Source organism: Felis catus, chromosome D4 (genome assembly GCF_018350175.1).
Source record: "Felis catus isolate Fca126 chromosome D4, F.catus_Fca126_mat1.0, whole genome shotgun sequence".
NCBI classification, from domain to species: Eukaryota; Metazoa; Chordata; class Mammalia; order Carnivora; family Felidae; genus Felis; species Felis catus.
The window spans coordinates 32559941-32583383 of NC_058380.1; the positions used below are offsets into that span (position 1 = coordinate 32559941).

The 23443-nt window shown below is 36.6% G+C and overlaps 1 protein-coding gene across 25 annotated transcripts in view; it reads left to right on the forward strand.

The window, feature by feature from the left end:
* The window catches only part of KDM4C (lysine demethylase 4C), a 430991-nt gene that overhangs the window by 115757 nt on the left and 291791 nt on the right, over window positions 1-23443 (forward strand). For 24 of the 25 annotated variants that reach the window (XM_045042970.1, XM_045042971.1, XM_045042967.1 and 21 more), the window contains 2 exons: window positions 8684-8787; window positions 12810-12947. In XM_045042970.1, coding sequence (XP_044898905.1) covers window positions 8684-8787; window positions 12810-12947 — 242 coding nt within the window. Of the gene's footprint in view, window positions 1-8683; window positions 8788-12809; window positions 12948-23443 lie in introns of those variants that run through there. The other variant, XR_006588691.1, reaches the window with a different exon arrangement.

A 23443-nucleotide genomic window follows, 5' to 3' on the forward strand; every position in this document is an offset into this window, starting at 1 on the left:
ATAAGTTTGTATTATTGCTCTTCCCTTCTCTTGGATGCTATAACCACAAGAGTTGATTCTTCTTGAAATATATATTTAAACTGTTTTGCTCATTGGAAACTTAGTTTGTTCTTCCAAACTATTCTTCCAGTTTTTTTTTTTTATACCTCCAAATCAGATACCATTTCATTGGGAGTTCATTGATTTACCTGTCACAGAAACCCTAATGTGTTACTTGTGGACAGGAGTTGGTATGGGGGAAATAAGTTGTAAAATGGTTGTCCTTACCAATATCCATAGCTTGGAGTGTGAAATAAGTGATTGTCTTCTCAGTCTGGTCTTTCTAGTTGTATAGGGTTTTTACATTAGAGCTCAACTGTGAGTATTAATTTGGAATCCAGGCTGAATGTTGATGTTTAATTTTAAAACAATAGAGTTAGAGAACAATTGGAAGAATCTACAGGTGAATACAAAGTTAAAAGTGAATCCATATGGTTTAACTCAGGTTGTGCTTGACTGTTAGAATTCCTTTTTGGGGAAGAAGTTTGTTACTTGTGACTAGAACTGTTAGGTTTAGGTCAGAAGGCCCAAGAGAATGATACAGTTTTTTTTAACCTTTTTTTTTGATGGTTGCTTATTTGGGGTGGGGGGAGGGGGGATGAGTGGGGGAGGGGCAGAGAGAAGGGGAGATAGAGAATCCAAGCTCCACATTGTCAGTGCACAGCCTGATGCGGGACTCCAATTCGCAAACTGAGATCATGACCTGAGCCGAAATCAAGAGTCAGATGCCCAACTGACTGAGCCACCCAGGTACCCTGGAAATGAGACAGTTTTTAAAGCTGTGTAACCATTGACTTTTCATGAAAACACCCCCAGTCAGCTCTCTAGATCTCTTGGGACTGTGATTCCCCCTTCTCAGCTAGCAGGCTGCAGAGATAGTGGAAAAGGAAGATTCGTTGAACTAACATGGTGACTAGAGTCAGTATTGTTTAAATGAGTAATAGGGATAAAAAGAATGGTTACTATTTACTGAAATTTACTGTGTCAAGTATACTAAAGTTTTTTTCTCCCTTTTTTTCTTTTCTTTTGTCTTTCTTTCTTTCTTTCTTTCTTTTTTTACTGTTTGCTGAGTATGTCTTACATACTTCATTTTTATTTTATTTTTATTTTTAAATTTACATCCAAGTTAGTTAGCATGTAGTGCAATAATGATTCCAGGAGTGGATTCCAGTGATGCATCCCCTATGTATAACATCCAGTGCTCAACCCAGCAAGTGTTTCCTTTAATGTCCCTTACCCATTTAGCCCATCCCCCCACCCACAACCCCTGCAGCAACCCTCAGTTTGACCTCTGTATTTAAGAGTCTCTTATGTTTTGTCCCCCTCCTTGTTTTTATATTCTTCTTGCTTCCCTTCCCTTATGTTCATCTGTTTTGTATCTTAAAGACTTCATATGAGTGAAGTCATGATATTTGTCTTTGTATGACTGACTAATTTTGCTTAGTATAATACCCTCCAGTTCCATCCATGTAGTTGCAAATGGCAAGATTCATTCTTTCTGATTGCCGAGTAATATTCCGTTGTGTATATATACCACATTTTCTTTATCCATTCATCTGTCTATGGACACTTGGGCTCTTTCCTTACTTGAGCTATTGTTGATAGTGATGCTATAAACATTGGGGTGCATGTGCCCCTTCGAAACAGCACACCTGTATCCCTTGGATAAATACCTAGTAGTGCAATTGCTGGGTTGTAGGTTAGTTCTATTTTTAGTTTTTTGAGGAATCTCCATACTATTTTCCAGAGTGGCTGCACCAGTTTGCATTCCCACCAGCAGTGCAAAAAAGATTCTCTTTCTCTGCATCCTTGCCAACATCTGTTATTGCCTGAGTTGTTAATTTTAGCCATTCTGACTGGTGTGAGGTGGTATTTCATTGTGGTTTTGATTTGTATTTCCCTGATGATGAATGATGTTGAACATTTTTTTCATGTGTCTTTTAGCCATTTGGATGTCTTCTTTGGAGAAGTGTCTATTCATGTCTTTTGCCCATTTCTTCACTGGATTATTTGTTTTTAGGTATTGAGTTTGGTAAATTCTTTATAGATTTTTGATACTAACCCTTTATCTGATATGTCATTTGCAAATATCTTCTCCCATTCCTTCAGTTGCCTTTTAGTTTTGCTTATTGTTTCCTTCACTGTGCAGAAGCTTTTTATTTTGATGAGGTCCTAGTAGTTCATTTTTGCTTTTGTTTCCCTTGCCTCCAGGGACGTGTTGAGTAAGAAGTTGCTGCGGCCAAGATCAAAGAGGTTTTTGCCTACTTTCTCCTTGAGGATTTTGATGGCTTCCTGTCTTACATTTAGGTCTTTCACCCATTTTGAGTTTATTTTTGTGTATAGCATAAGAAAGTGGTCCAGGTCCATTTTTCTGCATGTTGCTGTCCAGTTTTCCCAGCACCATTAACTGAAGAAACTGTCTTTATTCCATTGGATATTCTTTCCTGCTTTGTCAAAGATTAGTTGACCATATGTTTGTGGGTCCATTTCTGGGCTCTGTGTTCTGTTCCATTGATCTGAGTGTTTTTGTGCCAGTACCATACTGTCTTGATGATTACAGCTTTGTAATACATCTTGAAGTCCGGGATTGTGATGCCTCCAGCTTTGGTTTTCTTTTTCAGGATTGCTTTGGCTGTTCGGAATCTTTTCTGGTTCCATACAAATTTTAGGATTGTTTGTTCTAGCTCTGTGAAGAATGCTGCTGCTATTTTGATAGGGATTGCATTGACTATGTAGATTGCTTTGGGTAGTATCAACATTTTAACAATATTTGTTCTTCCAATCCATGAGCATGGACTATTTTTACTTTTTTTTGTGTGTTCTTCAAGTTCTTTCATAAGCTTTGTATAGTTTTCATTGTGTAGATTTTTCACCTCTTTGGTTAGGTTTATTCCTAACCTATTTTATGGTTTTTGGTGCCAACAAGTTTTTTTTTTTTTAATTGAAGTAAAATTCACATAACGTAAAACAAACTATTAATTTGAAGTGCACAATTCAGTGGCATTTAATATATTCTTTTTTTTTTTTTAAAGTAGGCTCCATGCCCAATGTGGGGCCTGTGCTCGCAACCCTGAGATCAAGAGTCAGATGCTCTGCTGACTGAGCCACCCAGGCACCCCTAGTATATTCTTATTGTGTAATCATCACCTCTATCAAGTTCCAAGAAAATTTCATCACCCTAAATGGAAACCCTGTATCTATTAATCAGTCGTTCTCTGTTCCCTCCCACTTCTCCCTCGCCCCTGACAACCACTAATGTGCTTTCTCTCTAGGAATTTACATATTCAGAATATTTCAGTATACATGGAATGATACAATATGTGACGTTTTGTGTCTGGCTTCTTTCACTTATCATATTTTCCATTTTATAGTATGTATGGGCATTTAATTCTTTTTTATGGCTGAGTAATATTTCATTGTGTGAATATTAACACTTTTTGTTCATCCATTTATCAGTTGATGGACAGACACTTAGGTTGCTTCTACCTTTTGACTATAGCTAAGTTATTTGTGCATTATCCTTTTGGTTTCCTGTAATGATCCAGTGAGGACAGCCATTGTAGGAAACAGTATGGAGTTTCTTCAAAACATTTTAAGATAGGGGGCACCTGGGTGGCTCAGTCAGTTAAGCATCCGACTCTTGGTTTCGGCTCACATCATGACCTCACATTTTGCGAGTTTGAGCCCTGCATTGGGCTCTGTGCTGACAACCCAGAGTCTGCTTGGTATTTTCTCTCTCCTTCTTCCTCTTTGCTCCTCCCCTGCTCGCTCTCTCTCTCTCTCTCTCTCTCTCTCTCAAAATAAAATAAACAAACTTAAAAAAATTAAATTTATAACTACTGTATGATCCAACAATTCCTCTTTTGGATATATATGAAAAGGAATCATTGTTTAGAAGAAATCTCTCCACTCTCATGTTCATTGAAGCATTATTCACAGTAGCCAAGATATAGAAACAATCTAAGTGTCCATTGACATTTGAATGGATAAAGCAAATGTGTTACATGTGAATACAATGGAATTTCAGCCATAAGAAGGAAATTCTACCATTTGTAACAACATAGGTGAATCTTGAGTTGTTACACTAAGTGAATAAGTCAGACAGAGAAAGACAAATACTAGATGATCTCACATATGGAATCTAAAAAAACTGAACATACAGATACTGAGAACAGATTTTAGTGGTGGTTCACAGACATGGTGGGTAAGGAAAATGAGTTAAGGTGGTCAAAAGGTACAAACTTAAAAGTTCTAAGAAGAATAAGTTTTGGAGATGTACTGTACAGTATGGTGGCTATAGTTAATATTGTATATGTGAAGGTTGCTAAGAGAGTAGATTTTAAAAGTTTTTATCATATCCAAAACACTGTATCATTGTCATTTATGATATATCATTTATGATTATGATATGATAAAATTTATGAAATTATAACTGTATCATTAAAATCATTTATCATTACAAAAAACTGTAACTGTATGAAGTGATGGATATTAACTAAACTTATTGTGGTAATCATTTCACAGTATATACATGAATCAAATTCTTACTCTGATATCTTGAACTTATACAATGTTACATGTCAGTTATATCTCAATAAAGCTGGAATAAAAGAATCCAGTGAGGAAGATAATAATAGCATCCTAATTGTACAGACAGGGAAACTGAGGAACTGAGAGATTACACGACTGTTTAAAGCTACATGATTGTTGAAGTTGTGTTTAGAATCCATGTCTCAGTAAGACTCAGCAAGTTATTAACAATTGCTATTCTCTCTTGTTTTGCTGGCCATGTGGACAAGGTGAGGGTGGCTTTAAATATTTCAAACAATTAGATCTTTGGTCTAAAACTTAGCTTTGCTATTTAATACCAGTGAAAAGGTATGTGTTCATTCAGAGTGGTAAAGGAGAGAGGAAAGTTGGTGCTCAAGTAAGCTTGTGTGTCAAGCATCTGTAAGAGGGCATTGGATAAGGTTTATACAAAAATCCCATAGCATAGTTCATGTCTTGTAGTCTGCCTCTCAAATATTCTTACCAAAATATCCCTGTAGGAGAAAAGAGTAAAACCTCACTACCCCACAACACTCATGCAGATTTTGTGTCTTGCTCCCCTACCTAATATGTTTATTTTTATGTAAGAATAAGCCAGGTGACCTAATGTGACAAAAGTAGTTGCTGCAGAAAGATGTGGCAGGTTTATTCTGTGTGTTCTACACCTGGCATATTAGCTGGTGAAGATGGGTGTGTGAGGCGTGGCAGTGGGATGCTAGCTGCTGTTTCCACTCTTAGATCATTGAAGGGTCAGTGTAGAAGTTTTTTCTTGTTGGAACTTCTTGATTTCCAAGATCATGAAAAGAGTGTGACTGGTAAACTAGAAAATTTTATGGAATGTTATAGTAGTGACATTAAAATATAACTTTTAGAGACCACTTCTTCCAAATAAATTATTCAGAACTTTAACATCAAGAAAGCAAATACTAGAGTAGAAAAAAATGCTTCTGAAAGGCATATTTTAAAGAACTTATTTGCAAAAATTTTAACACTTTTTTCTTTTCTTTGTGACTCTTGAAAAACTCAACTTAAGTTGAATTTTTTACCCTAATGTTATCTTTTATATCAGAGAGTTTTTTTTTTTATGTAGGTGATTCCAAAGCATTTTTTAAACTAATTATGAAAGATAGTAGCATTTCTTCAGCCAGCATTGCTCTGAGTTTTTAAAAATACCATTTTGTATCTATAAGTATTCTGATTATATTGGCTTGCTTATATGTTACATAACATACTTTTCATACACTGTGGAATAAGCTATGTACTGCTGTAGATATTTTGAGGTAAAATTCATTTTGAGTTATATGCTTTGAACATAAATTGTGCCGTTTACGAGGTGTTTTTCAGTGATGTAAAATATAATTTTGATAGCCTGTTGTAAATATAAATTCTAAACCAATTCAAGTTTTTTAGTATACTGTAAATTACCTTCCTCCCATGGTTTTCCAATTTAAATTAACTTATGACCAGTTACCGCATTGTTCAGGCCCTGATTATAAATCCATATCAAAAGAAAATTAAATAGGGGCTTCTGGGTGGCTCAGTTGGTTAAGCGGCCGACTTCGGCTCAGGTCACGATCTCGCGGTCCGTGAGTTCGAGCCCCGCGTCGGGCTCTGTGCTGACAGCTCAGAGCCTGGAGCCTGTTTCAGATTCTGTGTCTCCCTCTCTCTGACCCTCCTCTGTTCATGCTCTGTCTCTCTCTGTCTCAAAATAAATAAAAACGTTAAAAAGATTAAAAAAAATTAAATAGACTCCTCTTTCTTCATTGATTTTAATTTAAAACTCAATTCATTTAGGATGCACAAAGTTACAGATTTGAAAAGTTTGCTAAATCCACTTGAATTGTAATATTAAAATGTTTCCATGGGTTGTGCGTTTGGGGACGACTTTGCTGTGCTTTACTGTCGGTGGTGTAAGACCCAGGACTTCATATTGTGTAAATATGGCCATTACACTAGTGTGGTATTTTCTCTTCATTCACTGGAGTCTGCATTTTTTCGTTGGATTGCTTATTTGGTATAAAGTTTTATTTTCTACTTATGTATAATAAGTATTAACCATAAACAAAGGGCTGCATCAAATGACCATATAGGGCAAAATTATTCTTTTTATTCTCATTGGTATTATAGGGAATAGTAATAGTTCTGTTGTTTCCTTTGGCATATACTTTTTAATATTTCCAACTACTTAAAAAATTCAAGTGCAGACGTTTAAGCAGTACATGCTGCCTTTTTGCAGATGGTTCCTTATAACCTAATGACTATTTCTTGGCTGGCTGATTTATTTCCTTCTGATGAGCACATACTACATGGTAGCATCAATAATGTCTTATTTACTTTAAAAATATTCTTGTGAGATACTTCCATGAGGTTAAAATGGTTCATGGAGTTAATGAGTACTGGTAATCCTTTTGTCAGATTCGTCACATGCTTGACCTATTTGTGTGTTGAAGCACAGAGTTAGATAACTGGCATTTCCAGTGGCTTTCTCTTCATTTTGGTAGTGGAGGAGTTAAACAGCATCTTTGCTTCTTCCCGCTTTACTCATGTGCATCCCTTGTTTTCCTGGTGAGTTCTGTTTTCTGTCTGGGTTCTCTGTCTCGGATTCTTCTCTGTCTTTCCATGTGTGCCTTTCCCTTCTTGCTTTCCCACTCTCTTTGGCATGGTTGTGTTTCCCTATGACTGAGGAAGGTGAAGAGCCAGGGTCATGCATGCTCATTTTCCTCTAGCTTAGCATAGCTGAATTCATGAGAGTCTGCCTCAGCACTGCAGGGATGGAGTCAGTGGTAGAAAAAAACGACTCTGTTTTGGTCTGTAATATACTGTTGAGTGAAAGGGTTGCTGCATGTTAAGCTTCCTCACTTAAGGGACTCCTCAAAACATTGCTCCCACACAGGCTGGTGGAGCAGGTGTCCAAGCATTTGACTGGTGCTGGCCAGGAAGTTGGTTCAGGAAATTGATTGCAGCTAACCTTTTTTTTTTTTTTTTTTTTTTTTTTTTAGTTTTAATTTAAATTCCAGTTAGTTAATTAATGTACAGTGTAATATTAGTTTCAGGTGTACAGTATTGTGATCCAACACTTTCACCCAGTGCTCCTCACAACAAGCGCCCTCCTTAATCCCCCTCATCTATTTCATGCATGTCCCCACCCACCTCCCCTCTGGTAGCCATCAGTTTGTTCTCCATAGTTAAAAGTCTGTTTCTTGGTTTGCCTCTCTCTCTCGCTTTTTTCCCTTTGCTTTTTGTTTTCTTTCTTAGATTCCGGATATGAGTTAAATTTCCCCAAAGAACACAAAAATACCAATTTAAAGGGATCCGTGCACCCCAGTGTTTATAGCAGCATTATCTACACTAGCAGTTAACTGTTTTAAATTGATCAAAAAGAAACACAGAAAGGTGGGAAACTGCTGTGTTTCTGTTCTTTGCCAGGCACTGGGACAAGTGTATCTGGAATGATCACTTCTAGGAGCCTTTTTAAAATGAGAGATTTCTTTATGAAAATGAGTATTTACCTTCCTAATCAGCTTTATTACTTTGCACATTCATCAGTTACAAGGCAGATTGAATTAAAATGTGTTCATTTAAATTTGTAAGGCTTGGGGCGCCTGAGTGGCTCAGTCAGTTGAGCATTGGACTTCGGCTCAGGTCGTGATCTCCCAGTCTGAGTTCGAGCCCTGCGTCGGGCTCTGTGCTGACAGCTCAGAGCCTGGAGCCTGTTTCGGATTCTGTGTCTCCCTCTCTCTCTCTCTGCCCCTCCCCCGCTCATGCTCTGTCTCTCTGTCAAAAAATAAATAAATAAACACTAAAAAAATAAATAAATAAATTTATAAGGCTTAGTAATCTTATATGTTATGAAAATAATTTTGGGAGCTCTTTTTCTAAGAAGGTCTACCTTTAGTGATATACATATGTATTCCTTAGTTTTTAAGAATTCTGACTCTAATTTTTAGAACCAGGGTTTTTTTTTGATGGTCGAGTTGGTCTCTATTTGCATAAAGCTGTCATTCTGTGAGAATACTAGAACGTAAGGTTTACAAAACCTGTCTGAAATTTTATCATAATTGACACGTTACTACTTGTATTTATTATTTCCATTTAGGTTTTTTCCCAAGCAGTTCTCAAGGGTGTGATGCATTTCTTCGCCACAAGATGACACTGATATCTCCCTCAGTACTGAAGAAGTATGGTATTCCCTTTGACAAGGTATATTAGTATTACTCTTTAACATTTCACTTCGTGTGTATAGTATTTATATTTAAGACAAGTGTAACACAAGCTAATATATCCTTGACTTCAAATATGAATTTTAGGATGTGGGTAGGAAAATTCAGATTTATGTTTTATAACCTGGCAATTATTTGTCTAAATACTAATTTGAAGTTACTTTTATTTCAGGATACATTTACTAGAGATTTCATGCTGGTTATAGTTCACTTATAACAATACTGAAAATAAAATGCAGAACGTTCAACAAAATGAGATGTAGCACTTATACACTGAAGTCTTTTATAACATAAAACATAACATAATTTATATATATGTGATCAATATGTGATTATGAATAACAATTTATATATATGTGATCAATTTTTTTTTTATTAAAAAAATTTTTTTTTTCAACGTTTATTTATTTTTGGGACAGAGAGAGACAGAGTATGAACGGGGGAGGGGCAGAGAGAGAGGGAGACACAGAATCGGAAACAGGCTCCAGGCTCCGAGCCATCAGCCCAGAGCCTGACGCGGGGCTCGAACTCACGGACCGCGAGATCGTGACCTGGCTGAAGTCGGATGCTTAACCGACTGCGCCATCCAGGCGCCCCTTTGATCAATTTTTTAAAAACAATTATTATTAGAAGTTTGGTTAGAGTCAATGATTATGACACCAGTATGTTGCTTCTAAACACATTCAGACATAGTACAATGAAAATTTCATTATGGATAAAATTGCCTGATGACTTAATCAGATATTGCTTCTTTGGAGTATTTCTAAAGATTAAGTTCTGTAAGACTCAGTACATGCTAGATTCTTCTATTTTTGTGTCCATGGGTAGTTATTGGGTCAGAATTATTACAGAGCATGAGAACTTTTATGTGAAGAAGCTAAAATGAAGAAAAAAAACAAAAACAAAAAACTTTTGACCAGATAAATAAAAGCTCCCTCTCAGAGGAGGATTTAGTAATTAGCTCCTTATAGAAACCTTAATAAATAGCTATACCCTCTTCATCTTCTTTTTTTCTTCATTTTTAATTTGACTTTTCTTCCTATAATCTTTGCTGTTTTTCACCTCAGAAGTTTTTCACTTGTGACTAAATCTTTACCTCTTATTAATCTCAGGCCCTTAAAGTGCATTCCACCCCCCAATCCCCAGCTTTGTTCAAAGTGGAATTTTTGCAAGGACCAGGAATCATTCTCCAGCCTGAGGGGAATCCATGCTCATGCACAAAGCATCTAGCTATATTCACGCATAAGATGAGACATATCTGTCTTGTGTGACAGAGATGCTGTCACCACTGTTTTACTCACATAGTCTTACCCATGACAAAAAGCATGCTTCTGAGATGTGCACTGTGGCAGGTGTGCACAGATGTGGAGAGAGGCTGGTCTTGAACTGCAGCGCTGTCACAGTGCCCACTGTTACAGAGGGCGGGGGGTGTGTCCCTGAGATGGGCCACTGCTGCTGTGGCGCTCTGTCTCACTTGCAGATACCTCTGGGCACTGGGTTTTTTAGTCTCAGACACATCATCAGTGAGTGTTTCTTTTAGGTGGTTGGCATTAGCTTGATCAGACACTTTTATTTAAGTTGGAGTTTTAGAAGACAGAGGAGAATGAGTGAACTAGGGTCTCCCAAGGATAGAAAATCTTTTATGATTTTAGGGCTGGTGATAGATAATTGATCAAGCTGGTCTTTGGAGAAGGGATTATGTGAAGTAGTAGGATTGTGGGATTGGTTCATTTCCCCAGGATGGAGGCCTTGGAACTCATAGCTCCTTTCCAAGCTTTGGGGAGAAGGAGGCAGGTGCCCTCCACCCCTTTCTGGGCTGTGGCTTCTTAATACTCCTTGGTAAATCACCAGATGGCTCTCCTCTGCTCTCTTGAGGGTGGGACATTTTGTTGCTTCTGAAGACACCAGTGCCTCATCATCTGATTGGCAATTGCAGTTTTTCATATGAAATACTGCCACTTCCCTTTCTACATTGATGAAGGATGTGTGATAACTCTGTGCTCCTCAAGAAACATATTCTCTGATAATGGTAACGTAACGTGGAACAGAGTAGTGTAGGCTTCCAAATTAAACTTCACAAATTTATTCCTGATTCTGTCACCTGGGAAAATTATGTAATTTTTCTAAGCCTCAGTTTCTTTAGCTGGAAAATGATGATAACAATAGTACCTACTTAATAGGGCTGTTACAAGGATGAAAAGAGATGACCTCTAAGAAGGGCTTTGCATAATATATGTTATACAGAATATATTCTTTCTCCTTACTTCGACCCTCTTTTTAGGCAGTTCTTTCACATTTGGAGAAACATTATTTTCGTCCTTCTTTCAATGTATTTGCACATAATCATATATATATGTATATATATATATATGAAAAAGTATTTAATAAACATAATGTATGCTTTTAGATCATGTGCACTTTTCAACTTCCTTCATTATATGGAATTGTGGTGATTGTTTAGTTTTATAATAAAAGGGACTTATTCTTTTCTGTTACTCTATTTTCTCACCTGTATATTACACCAAAGGCAGTTAATTAGCCTTATATTTTGGTAAACGGGACTGACCTGTTTCTAGAAATTATACAGAAGCATAAAATTTAGAGTCCCATTCAATAGGAACAGGTGCTCTTTTTCAACATGGCAAGAGCAAGATTTTCTAGGTAGAGTAGAAAAAGATTGTAGGTGGCATTCAGTGGAGCAGTGAAGATAGTCTCCTTATTCCAAAGGCAGCAGCTGCACCCTCTTCCCCCATCTATGTAGGGTTATAAACAGGTGATCAGGGTGAGTTTTGTTTTATCACAAAGTACAGGGAAGTGCCTAGTTTCCAAGCACAATTATAATTAATGAAATTCAGTGAGACCAGGAAAGGAGAGAACCAGGCTGTGTTCTCATGTGGCTCAAAATGATGGAACCGGAACCATGTTGAACACTGATAGCCATTCTCTGCCTGCCAGGTGGCAACTGAGTTGCTGCTCATTGCGATAGAACACCTGCTGGGCTGTCATGGGGGAGAAGATGATGAGATAAATTTCAGGATTGTTGGGAAAGAAAATACTTTTACAACATTTTAGCATCCCTAAAATGGCGACCGAGTTGCATTGTATACAACTGTTATTTGTTTATACAGTATGCCTCCTGAATGTTTACATGCATGTACATACCCACATATTTCTCAACATTTTAGGACTGAAAATTAACTATGGATAATAAATTTGATAGTCCATAATAGTATAGGTAAATTAAAAAAAAACACCAAAAAATTTTGTTTTACTATTTTTCTATAGCTCATGGTGTATTTTGTGTGTTTTGGTAATTATAGAAAGCCATGTCTTTAGCCTAATAAATAGGAGTGGAATAAGTATATTTTTCATGTTGGTCTTTAATCTCTGACTGGTTTATTCAAGTTACTTTAATTATATTTGAAGATGCACTTACACATACATATTTGAATAATTCTTTGATAGAAATTTTACTATTAAATGGAACACAGTTAATTAAATGTTTTCTGAATATTATGGAAGAATAATTTGGTGAATACCACCAAGTCTTTAGCAATAGAATTAATAGTAAAGCCTGTTGAGCATGCATTATTGAAGTGTTTTTTTTTTAGCTCTAACAAACATCAGTCAAAATATGTCCTGTGAAATAACTCCAGTAACATGATTTTTTAAAGTATTAAAAATATGCACATTGATTGCTAATATGAACAAATTTACTTGGATAACTTAAAGACAGCTTCAAATAAAATAAAATATCTTTGATTATGGATTGAATGAGGGAATTACATTGCCAGAAGGTCACACCCTGTTTAGAAAAGTCTTTAAAGTTTTCTGAAAAACTACTGAAGGATTGGATAAAGATCTGGGGGAACTTCTTTTATACTAGATAGCTCTGATATCATGGCATTTTTTTCTTTTTTTTAAATAGGAAATATATTTTAATTGTCTTTGCAATTTGGAAAGTCTGATAATTGAAAATATTATATGTTTTGTACCCTGCAGATCACTCAGGAGGCTGGAGAATTTATGATTACTTTTCCATATGGCTACCATGCTGGTTTTAATCATGGTTTCAACTGTGCAGAATCTACAAATTTTGCTACAGTCAGATGGATTGACTATGGGAAGGTTGCTAAATTGGTAAGTTATGCCTCAAAAATAAGGCATAAATTAAATGTGTATTCTGGTTATTGTGGTGGGAAATCTAAGATCATATGCAGCACTTTTTTTCCCTTCATTGATACTGTGTGCCTCGCACCATGGTAATTTATTTTCAGATTAGATATATTTGTTTTACATGGCATGTGTTATCATTTGTAGCTATAGTTTTCTGTTTTGAGATTTTTGTGGAGAAGTTTACTTTGAGAGGTAATTTTATGCAACTGATGTTTGCTTCCTTTCTTAAAGCCACCAATTATTTTTTTGTGAGATTTCCCAGTGGCTCCCTGTGGCTCCATGTTAGGTAAAGACTTGGCTCTTTACCTAACATGGACTAAATATGGAATTTAGTTCCATGGCTTAGAAAACAACTACTTATAGATGAAAATGTCTGTAAAAATTATAGTAAGAGGTTGAGGGAGGGTGGTAAGAAGAAATGATTAAAACTTCCCTTAGTGCAGAAATAAATTTTTTGAAAGTAATGCAGAATATACTTTAATAAGAAATGTATCTTTATGTTGCATTTGTATAAAATTTTGCATTTCCTGCTCAGTATATTTAATTTAGTTCACATACTGTGTATTTTCATTCACAAGAAACAACTTCCATTAAATTTAATTAATTTCCCCCTGTGGTGTTAAATAGAGGACATCTTCAAAGAGATGGTGGCTTACATTAAGTTGCTTTCTTTCCTATGGCTTTGAAGGCAAGGGTATAGGCTGGCAGAGGGCAGCTATGAATGAAACTGTGTATTTTACGGAGTGTGTAAAATTGACACAGATTTAGTGAAAAATGACATAACAGCTTATGTGGCTGTATCTTGGCCACTGCATGGTATAAGTGAGTATTTTTCATTCCACATTGATAAAGCTTGTATGTGGAACCATTGTGAACTTAGAAATATATTCAGGGAAAAGAACACCAGGTTTGATTTACATGTGTATTTAGAAAATTACATAATATATTAAAATAAAAGTAGAGCCCTTTGGCAGCCTAGGAACCATTTGTATGGATTTATGAAAAAAGGAAAGCTCCTGCTATTAGAAGACTTTTTCTGTTCTGAGTAATTTCTATTTATGAAGGGTAATTTAGAAAGGAACCAAACTGAACTACTTCTTCCCATTATGGATCCTTCATATTATAATAAACCTAATAAAAAAAATAGGAAGCTCAGTGTATGTACCTTGGCCAGCTACCTGCAGTGTTTTCACATTGAGGTAGTGCTTGGATCTACATTGAAACAGAGCCATACACCCATAGTAATAGCAAGGTATGTTATTTTATGGTTTGCATTATTTTTTTTATTAACAATTTTTTTTTAACATTTATTCATTTTTGGGAGACAGAGCCGTGAGTGGGGGAGGGGCAGAGAGAGAGGGAGACACAGAATCTGGAGCAGACTTCAGGCTCCGAGCTGTTAGCACAGAGCCCAACGTGGGGCTTAAATCCACAAACCGCGAGATCATGACCTGAGCTGAAGTCGGATGCTTAACCAACTCAGCCACCCAGGTGCCCCTGTGGTTTGCAGTTTTAATCATTGACAGAGTAAGTCAGCTGTCACAGCTGTTCAGTTATCAGAAAATTAGCTGGTGCTTGTTTACTCTGAGTTTCAGATCTAGTTCACGGTATTGGCCAGATTAGTTTCTCCTCAAGGCTAACATGTCCTGGGTGGGTTTCCACATTTCTTTGTTAATGTAGAATGGGACTGGGGTGTGACCAAGTAAGAGAGGTGGGCAGTGGTCCTCTGAAATCCCAGCTGACAGAGCCTAGGATTGTGGGACTGTAAGAGTAGTGCGCTGTGGTGGAGGAAGCAGGGATCTAAGGCCCAACTTTTCTTCTGGCTAGTCATATATCATTAGGAAAATTGTTTATTTTGTTTGTTCCTTCCTATATAAATTAGAAATACCTCTCCACCCATAGATCTGTTATGAGAGGGAGAAAACCTTAGGTATGTGGATATCCATTCATGCTGCGTTGATTTGTATCACTCAATTTAGTTAAGGAATATGACTGTCTTGGTTCTGGAATTTTGCTAGGTACAAAATTGTTCAATGGCTATACTGCAGTTTTGGGTAAATAGTGCACTAGATTGCATGTGTTTGAGATGTTTTTAGGTGTTGTCTCCACCCTTCCCTTATTTTGGTGAGGTGGTGCTGCTCTGAGAAATGTATTTGTTTTCTATTGCTACTGGAGCAAATTGCCATAAAAGTAGTGATTTAAAACAATACTCACTTACCATCTCTATAGGTTGTATGTCTGATATTAGTTTCACTAAGCAAAGATCAGGGTGTTTGCAGGGCTAAATTTCTAACTGGGATTCTAGTGAAGAATCCATTCCCTTGCTCAGATTGTTGGCTGAATTTGGTTCCTTACAGTTGTAGGACTGAATTCCCATTTTTTTGCTGCCTGTCAGCCAGGTCTTTGCTCCTAGAGATATCTCTCATGTCCTTCCAGGTAGTCTTGTACATTTCAGAGCAGGCAGTCCACAAAATCCCTTTTATCATATAAGATGACATATTTACAAATTATAGGGAATAGGACATGGATGTCTTTGTTGTTGGGGGTAGGGGTGTGAAGGTGGGGGCAATATTCTGTCTACCACGGAGTTCCAATTAATAATTGACATGGTGATATATTAAGAATCTACTTTGAGTAGATGTAACTAATTTAGTTATTCTGCATAAAAACTGGAAACTAGGGGCACCTTGGGTGGCTCAGTCGGTTGAGTATCTGACCTTGATTTTGGCTCAGGTCATGACCTCATGGTTCATGAGATTGAGCCCCGGGTCTGGCTCTGTGCTAACAAGCATGGAGCCTCCTTGGGATTCTCTCTCTCCATTTCTCTCTGCCTCTCCCTCTCTCAAAATAAATAAATAAAATAAACTTAAAAAATAAATAAAATGAAGTGAAAAACAAGGTTATTTAAACAACAACAAAAAACTGGAAGCTAAATTGTAATGGATACAGTTTTGAATGTTTCACTAAAACATACTTATGCTTTCTTAAATTATACCCCTCAATTTTAATATTATCTTGGCTATTCTCAGAAAAATAAGTTATCTTATATTGTAGGGTGCTGTGATGGCATTTTTGTGCATATGTTGGTGTCTTTATAATTTATCTGACACATTTTTATTGATCTCCAAGGCTGTTTCTTTACACACTCTTGTATCATGTGTATGTGTATGCTGTCCATGCATGCGTGTGTAGCTTTTAGTCTCGGGAAAATTTGTGAATTAGGCAGTTAGTTTTTATGTTTTTTTTTTTTTAAGGACAAATGTATAATGGATTAATTATAAACTGCACTTAAAAGACTTGTGGCTTTGAGGGTGCCCAAAATTAATTCTTAAACTAACAAATTTTTGCCTTAATTCTTTGCCATATCCAGTTTATTCTAAATGATAGCTATTAAGAAGTAGTTATTCACAAGTGATGATGAGTTATGCTTTTTGGGGGGGGGACAGATAATTAAAAAAAATAATGGCATGCTTTTTCCTAGTGGAAGCACTAGGTGCAGTGAGGTCTTCTTTACCTGTCACATTGGGTTCATATGGGTATGTAAAAACTCCCAATAGTGTCCCTTTGTGGGACAGAAGTTAATGTGGTGCAGAATGTGGGGTCTGTACTGGTTATATTTTACATACTACAAACCAATATTTCTACTTTGACAACTTAGGAAAGAACTTTACAAAATCCTATATTTAATTGAAAAATACACCAAAACACTAGGTTTTGAAAAGATAACCCCAGGCTCACTGATAATATTGGAGATATTGGTGATTTTATTCAGAAAAATCCTGCATGATACTCCAGAACAGAAGGGCTTTGCCTTTAAGAGAACTCACCTACCTAAGAAGGGGGTTATGTAATTTTCCCCCATTTCATTGTTCAGAGGTAAGGTTTTCACTGAAGAAGAATTGAGAAGATTGTTCTAGGTTGCTACATGCCCATTTGCCTACTGGCTTAGGCAGAGTTCAGCTTCAGAGAGTGCTTGGTGAGTTCCTCCTTTGCAACAGGATTGTGCTACATGTTTGTACAAAGAAGATGGGCATGTTTTCTTTGTCTTTAGGGAGCTTTCATAAAGAACAGAAGGGCTTTTAATAAACCTCCATTTTCAAAACTGAAGTATGAGTGGAACATACCATCGTGAGTTATTTTAGGCATCTTTATTGGTTTGAACATCAGAGTGATCTAGTGTAAAGTGCTACATTTTTTTCTGGTAGAGATTTAAAACTATGAAATGCTTTAGCAATTGAAAGAAAATTTTGGTGCATATTTGAGATGAATGTTTCCCATTTCTGGATCGTTCTCTCCTGTGGTTAAATGGAGTCCATGGTTACTTCTGTGTGGCAGCTGTGGTGGCACTTGTCCGCTTCCTGGCTAGGCTGGATCAAAGAGCTGGCCTGCAGGTTGTATTTCATTTTTCCGTTTGGTAGGATGAAGTGCAGTTGTTTTGATGTTAGGTTTGATGGATTTGTTTGCCACTGCATTCATTAGCTTCACATCAAAAAACTGACAGGCTGTTAAATGAAACTTTGGCTTAGATTTTCAGCTTGACTGTTTGGAGACATTTGTGAAGATATTTTGTTTTTGTGTCGCAGCAGCCTCAAGCACTGTGATTGTCTTGAAGGGAAGAAAAGTTATTTACTGTACTGATTTTCTTGAGTAAAAAAGAATCATTGTCTTGGGGACAGTCATATCTGGCCTACACCATCAGTAGTGTATTTATGACCATGTGTGCAGTGTGAGAAACTTATCTATGGCATGGTAAATAATGTTATCTTCTTGGGAGGAAAGGTAATAGTTGGTGGCTTCAAAATGATACTTCTTATTCTAAATCAATTTTATTTTAAGTGATAATCTACTAACATGATATGCCAGAAATCTGAAAAATTGCACTGCAGATCTGGGAATGTTCTCTCATGAACTTCAGGAACATTACTTCACAATATAATTTTAAAGCATTTTGACATTTGAATCCTCAAATGTTTCAGCAAGTTTAAAAAGATAGAATTTGGAAGTTGATTTCCCTTTAATCTAGAAGGGATTTTGATTATTGTCTTACATACAAGAGCTGTGATATGGCTTCATTCCATTTCATATTTCAGGGTTTTTTTAATAAGATTTTTAAAATATTTATTTTCAAGAGTCAGAGAGACAGAGCATGAGTTGGGGAGGGGCAGAGAGAGAGGGAAACACAGAATCTGAAGCAGGATCCAGGCTCTGAGCCTTCAGCACAAAGACCCATGTGGGGCTTGAACCCATGAACTGTGAGATCATGACCTGATCTGAAGTTGGATGCTTAACTGACTAAGCCACCAGGTGCCCCTATTTCAGTCCTTTTCTAAAATTAGATTTCATTATTCTTAAATCAAGTAGAATCCTTCCAAAAAATCTTTAATCTTGGGCAGTCTTTTTTTAAACAATCAGAAATCATTTTAGTGGTTAGTCCCTATGTTATGTTTTATTATGCTTTAGATCATGAGATTTCTCTATTCTTAGAGCACGTGAAAGAAGGAAAATGTAGACTCACAGTCCCTGCATTCTAATTTTGGCTATCTGATGTGGCATATATAATATGAACTTTGTGAGCCCAGAGATTTTTCTCCATTTTTTTTTTCTTTTTACCTCTATTTTGTTTCTATTTACTGGGCCCTGGTAGTGCAACATAGAGTACAAAATACCATGTAGAGAAACAGAATCATATGAAGGCATGTCCTTTGGAGCTTGTACTCTGACTGGGGAATTAGTACTTATATATCTGGAATAAGTATTAAGAAAGAAAATAATCATATTATATCCCTCATTTTATTCTGATAAAGTATTGAATTGTGAGATTCAGAAAATCTGAGACTTCAAGTAGTATAGTAGAAAGTCAGTTGATTAGTATATATTGTGTCTGTAGGGGAGATATCTGGGACTTGAGTCCTCAGAACTAGGGAGCCCAATTTGATTTATTACTAACTTAAATTTGCTGGATTTGGGGAGTTGAGGTATATGGTTTATGGCACTGATGTTTAGTTGCTAAACTGAAATCAAGGTATTATCTGGTTTTTTTTTTTTGGTTGTTGTTGTTGTTGTTATTAAGTTTTAGTTTATTTTGAGAAGGAGAGAGCACATGTGTGAGCTGGGGATGGGCAGAGAAAGAGGGAGAGAGAGAATCCCAAGCAGGCTCCATGCATAGCAAGGACCCCTTTGCGGGGCTGGATCTCATGACCAGATCATTACCTGAGCCGAATAGTATGCCTTTTGTTTACACTGTTGAGTGCAATTTTTATGATGGCTTTATTTGTCTCTTATTATTATTATTTGATATTTTGATTTTTATTATACTTGAGTATGAGCAATCACCCTGAATCACCCAGGCACCCTTGTATTATCTGTTTTTCAGGCCTTAGTTTAAGTCTTTTGATAAAATGTGGTACTTTTAAGAAAAAGCTAGTTAAAGGAGTACTTAGGAAAAGTGGGATCTGAACCCTTGGCCCAGCTGATGTTTGTTTCCTGGTGGAAGAGCTAAGTGTGAATTGGGACTTCTTAAATAAGGCATACCAATCCAAGTCATTGTTCCCTTTCCTTTGAGATACCCTTCTCTGCTGATGCAACAAGAGCAGTATGTGCAGATGCCCAATTTGAAGCTTTGGTATGGGAGTATTGCTTACTTGATCATTTGATGTGACCTCTTTGAATCAAAAGAAAGTTTTAATGGGATATCACTGAGGTCAGTGGGTATAATTAGACTTTAATCTGTGGATCCACAATCTATCCTCCCTCTGCTCTGAGCAAGGTGATAGAACACACTTCTTTCTAACTGCTGGTCATAACTGTAGTGTAGAAATTTCCCACAAGCCCCTGGGAGCATTCTGTGTGGCAGCACCAGGGACCATATTCAGGCAGAAAGCTGAAAGTAATGAAAGTATATAGCTGAATAAGTATTGGTATAAATATCAAAGGGAATAAAGAGTGGGTGATGAATCCTGTGATTATTCCCTATTATTGTTCTAATAGTTCTACACCTTTGCAATTAGAAGAATCAGAGTATTAGCCAATTCAAAGAGGAAAAGTGTCCCCAGTTAGGCAGACCCTGAAAAAGTCTCATATTATAAAGAAGCCAAGTCTTAATTTTCTCCCTTGGTTAGCCATGCCTATTATTTTTAATTTACTATAATTTTATCCCCTACTAGCTATGGCCAGTAATAGTTTTTGCCTCTTTCTAAAACAAGGAAGACAAAACAAGAGTGTCTTCTGGATGATTTCCAACATGTTAGTTTAGAGCACTAAATAATTCTTTGTGGCACAATATACAAAGTTTAGTGCTTATAGCTAATTCTTCCAGGCATTATTTTTTGTATTTTATTTATAGTAATCAGTTTGCATTTTTCCATGTGCTGCATTTAAGTAGGGCAGTATCGATAGTTGTATGTCTTCTTGCTTATGCTGTTGAGTGCAATTTTTATGATGGCTTTATGTGTCCTTATTGTTTGATATTTTGATTTTTATTATACTTTTGAGTTGAGCAGTGAGTAAATGGTTAAGGGAAATTTCAACTTAGAGTTATAATGTCATTTAAAAATATGAAGAAATGAAATCTTAATATTGGGGAATTGTCTATCTTGTAATCATACATATCAGTAGTTTGGGGGACAGTGGATGAAGGTTGCGTAGCATGTATACATATATTTCACTATTATTGCTATTATATTTTAATCTTTAGGAAAGTCTAGAACATCTTAAGGAAGAAAAATTTAGCATGTGTTAAGTTTAGCATGTGATAATATCAAAGTTAGTTTTATAAAATTAATTATATCTTACATCTCCTTTCAGTACACTTAATTAGAAATACAGCTGAAGCAGTTCTTAAGGTTCTGCGATCACATAGGATTGCGCTGTCTGAATCACACTCCAGGAGGTGACACAGGGTGTAGGGGTGGTAGACCCTCTGGGGAGTAATACAGTTTGTCTTGAATCTCTCAGGCTGTGTGTGTAATTGTGCTGAGCTTCATTTTCTTCCTATAGAAAGGAAGCATTGCTATGTAGTGGTGAAGGGATACAACAAGTTCAGGGGTTAGTTGCACTGATTAGAATTCTGACTTTTCTTTTTACTGGCTGTGTGATTGGAGTCAGTACGTAACTAACTTGTCCAAATCTTCTTTTTCTCATATGTGTAATGGAGATTATAGCTTCTTTATAGTTATTATGAGAAATAAATGCAAGTAAATATGTAAGGAGCCTTGAAGAGTTGTGATGAGAACTGGTAGACGTGTGCATCTTGTTTACAGCATTCCAGTTTGGGGAATTGACCTTGGCTCAGTGGTGGGCCTGACTGATCTAAGGGAAATCTGTTTCTTTGTCCAGTGATGATGAGTCAGTTCAGTGGGCCAGTTCCTGGTCCAATAGAAAGGAAGATTGGGTTGGTGGAGACAGAGGAAAATGCCAACTTGTCTCGGAGAGTGTTGGGAGGCTTGTCTCTCCAGATGGGCACAAGGAATCACTGACACCTGCAGCCTGTAGTCATAAGGGGACCAGACCTAAAGTCTATTCTTTGGACACCAGATGAGAGGGCTGAAATGCTTGTGTTGAAAATCAAAGTCTAGAAAGAACAATCCAGTGTTTCATTTTTCATAACATTGTCAGAGATGCAGGGGTTCATTGCTCCATCTGTGTAGCACTTCCATCCCTAATAAGAGTTTTGATGGCTAATTTGAGTGCGGGTAAACAAAAAGCAACCCAGTCACACAGACCTGTGTTAGAATTCTGGTTCTGTGTAACCTGCCTCTGTGAACCACATTTTTCCTACCCATCAGGAGGGCTTTGACCCTGGCCTCATCAGCCCTGTGATGAGGATGGCGGTGTAGCTGGGATAGTCATCTAGCACTGTGTCTTTTTCACTGAAAACATTTAAAAAAAGCGATCCATGATGGGTCATTTCTAAGTCTGGGAACTCTCTGATACTAATTTGGAGAAGGCTGGTGGAGTTTAGGCCTGAGGCGTTGAGAAGTCATGTCTGTGGAGATAGTATTTGCAGAATAAGTGCTAGCAGCAGGCTGGACAGAAGGATTGCTTTATATACTTCTACTGATTTCTCACACTTTCACTGTCTGCCAACATGAGGGAAGTATGAAAAGAAGTGACATCACCCAGTAGTGCTTGGGGTTCTGTGGGCCAGACTGCTGAGGGGGTGGTCTCTGGAGGGGCTGTTGCTTACGTCTTCAAAACCATACTGTAGCTCTTGGGCTCCATGTGGAATTGGAAAAACCATGTGTTGTAAATCCCTGGAAATAAAACCCATCATGGGTATTAGAGATTCCTGCTAAATTTGACTGTAGTCCACACATGGCTTTCATATACTCCAGGTTTTTGAGTTAAGATACAAAAATAGGTAGTTTCCAGCAACTTTCTAAATTTCATAACAGATATTTTTATAAGGCCTAGTAATAATTCTAGTGATTCTTGGTCGAGTATTTCTAGTTCTTGGGAATGTATATTCTGGGTCATCCTTTAAGTATTAATTTTTTAAAAATTGGATGGTTCTGATGATTATTAAAATAGCATGAAACCTGTTTCTTTGCAGGTAAATAAAATTGAAAAATTGCTCAAACCTCTATATTATTCAAAGTAATAGTGAAGGATTTCTTTTTCTTATCATATTATTAAAGAGAAAAGGAAAATTCCCATTGCTCATGAGAATGTCATTGCTAGAGTGGGCACTCTGCACTTCTGTTAGGTGGTAGTGTCATCAGTGTAAGCATTCCCAAAAAGCAGGTAGGTAGTATGTATCAATAGCCATCGACATCTCCATGCTCTTGACCCATTCTTATACTCCTAGGAAATAATCAGAAATGTATGCAAAAGTTCATTGATGAAGATGATTGTCATAGTACAATTTTTATTAGCAAAAATTAAATTAAAACTAAAATGTCTAATGACAAATGGGAATCATTGAATAAATTATGGTGTGTCCATGTACTAGAATCCTTTTAATTTTACAGAAGATTATTTGAAAGGAAATCACTATGGCTGTTAACATTACTATTTAAATACTCCTTGTTAAAATGTATAAAAATAAAAAAAATACATGTGCATATATTAAAAAAACAATTAGAGTACAGAAAACTATTTTATGACCCCTTCTAATCCCTTCCTGTGAATAACTTGCATATCCCTTCAAAAATATCAGCATATGTTTATATCTTTTTAAAAATCCACACACATTTGGTTAATATTATGCACATTGTTTTCTAATGCCTTCCCTTTTAATGTCTTTCCTTTTAATGTATCTTTCATGTATGCCAGTAAAACATTTTTAGAGTGTAGACATTTATTAGAAATATCTTCTAGCTTGTCCCAATAGAGTATGACAGGTGGTTTGCAGTGGATTTTTTTCTGAGGGGCATCATAGAACCACAGCAGTGCATGAAAGTTCATTGCACAGATCTTGTTAACAAATCAGGACTTTGAAAATGAATGCCTTAGTTCACTTC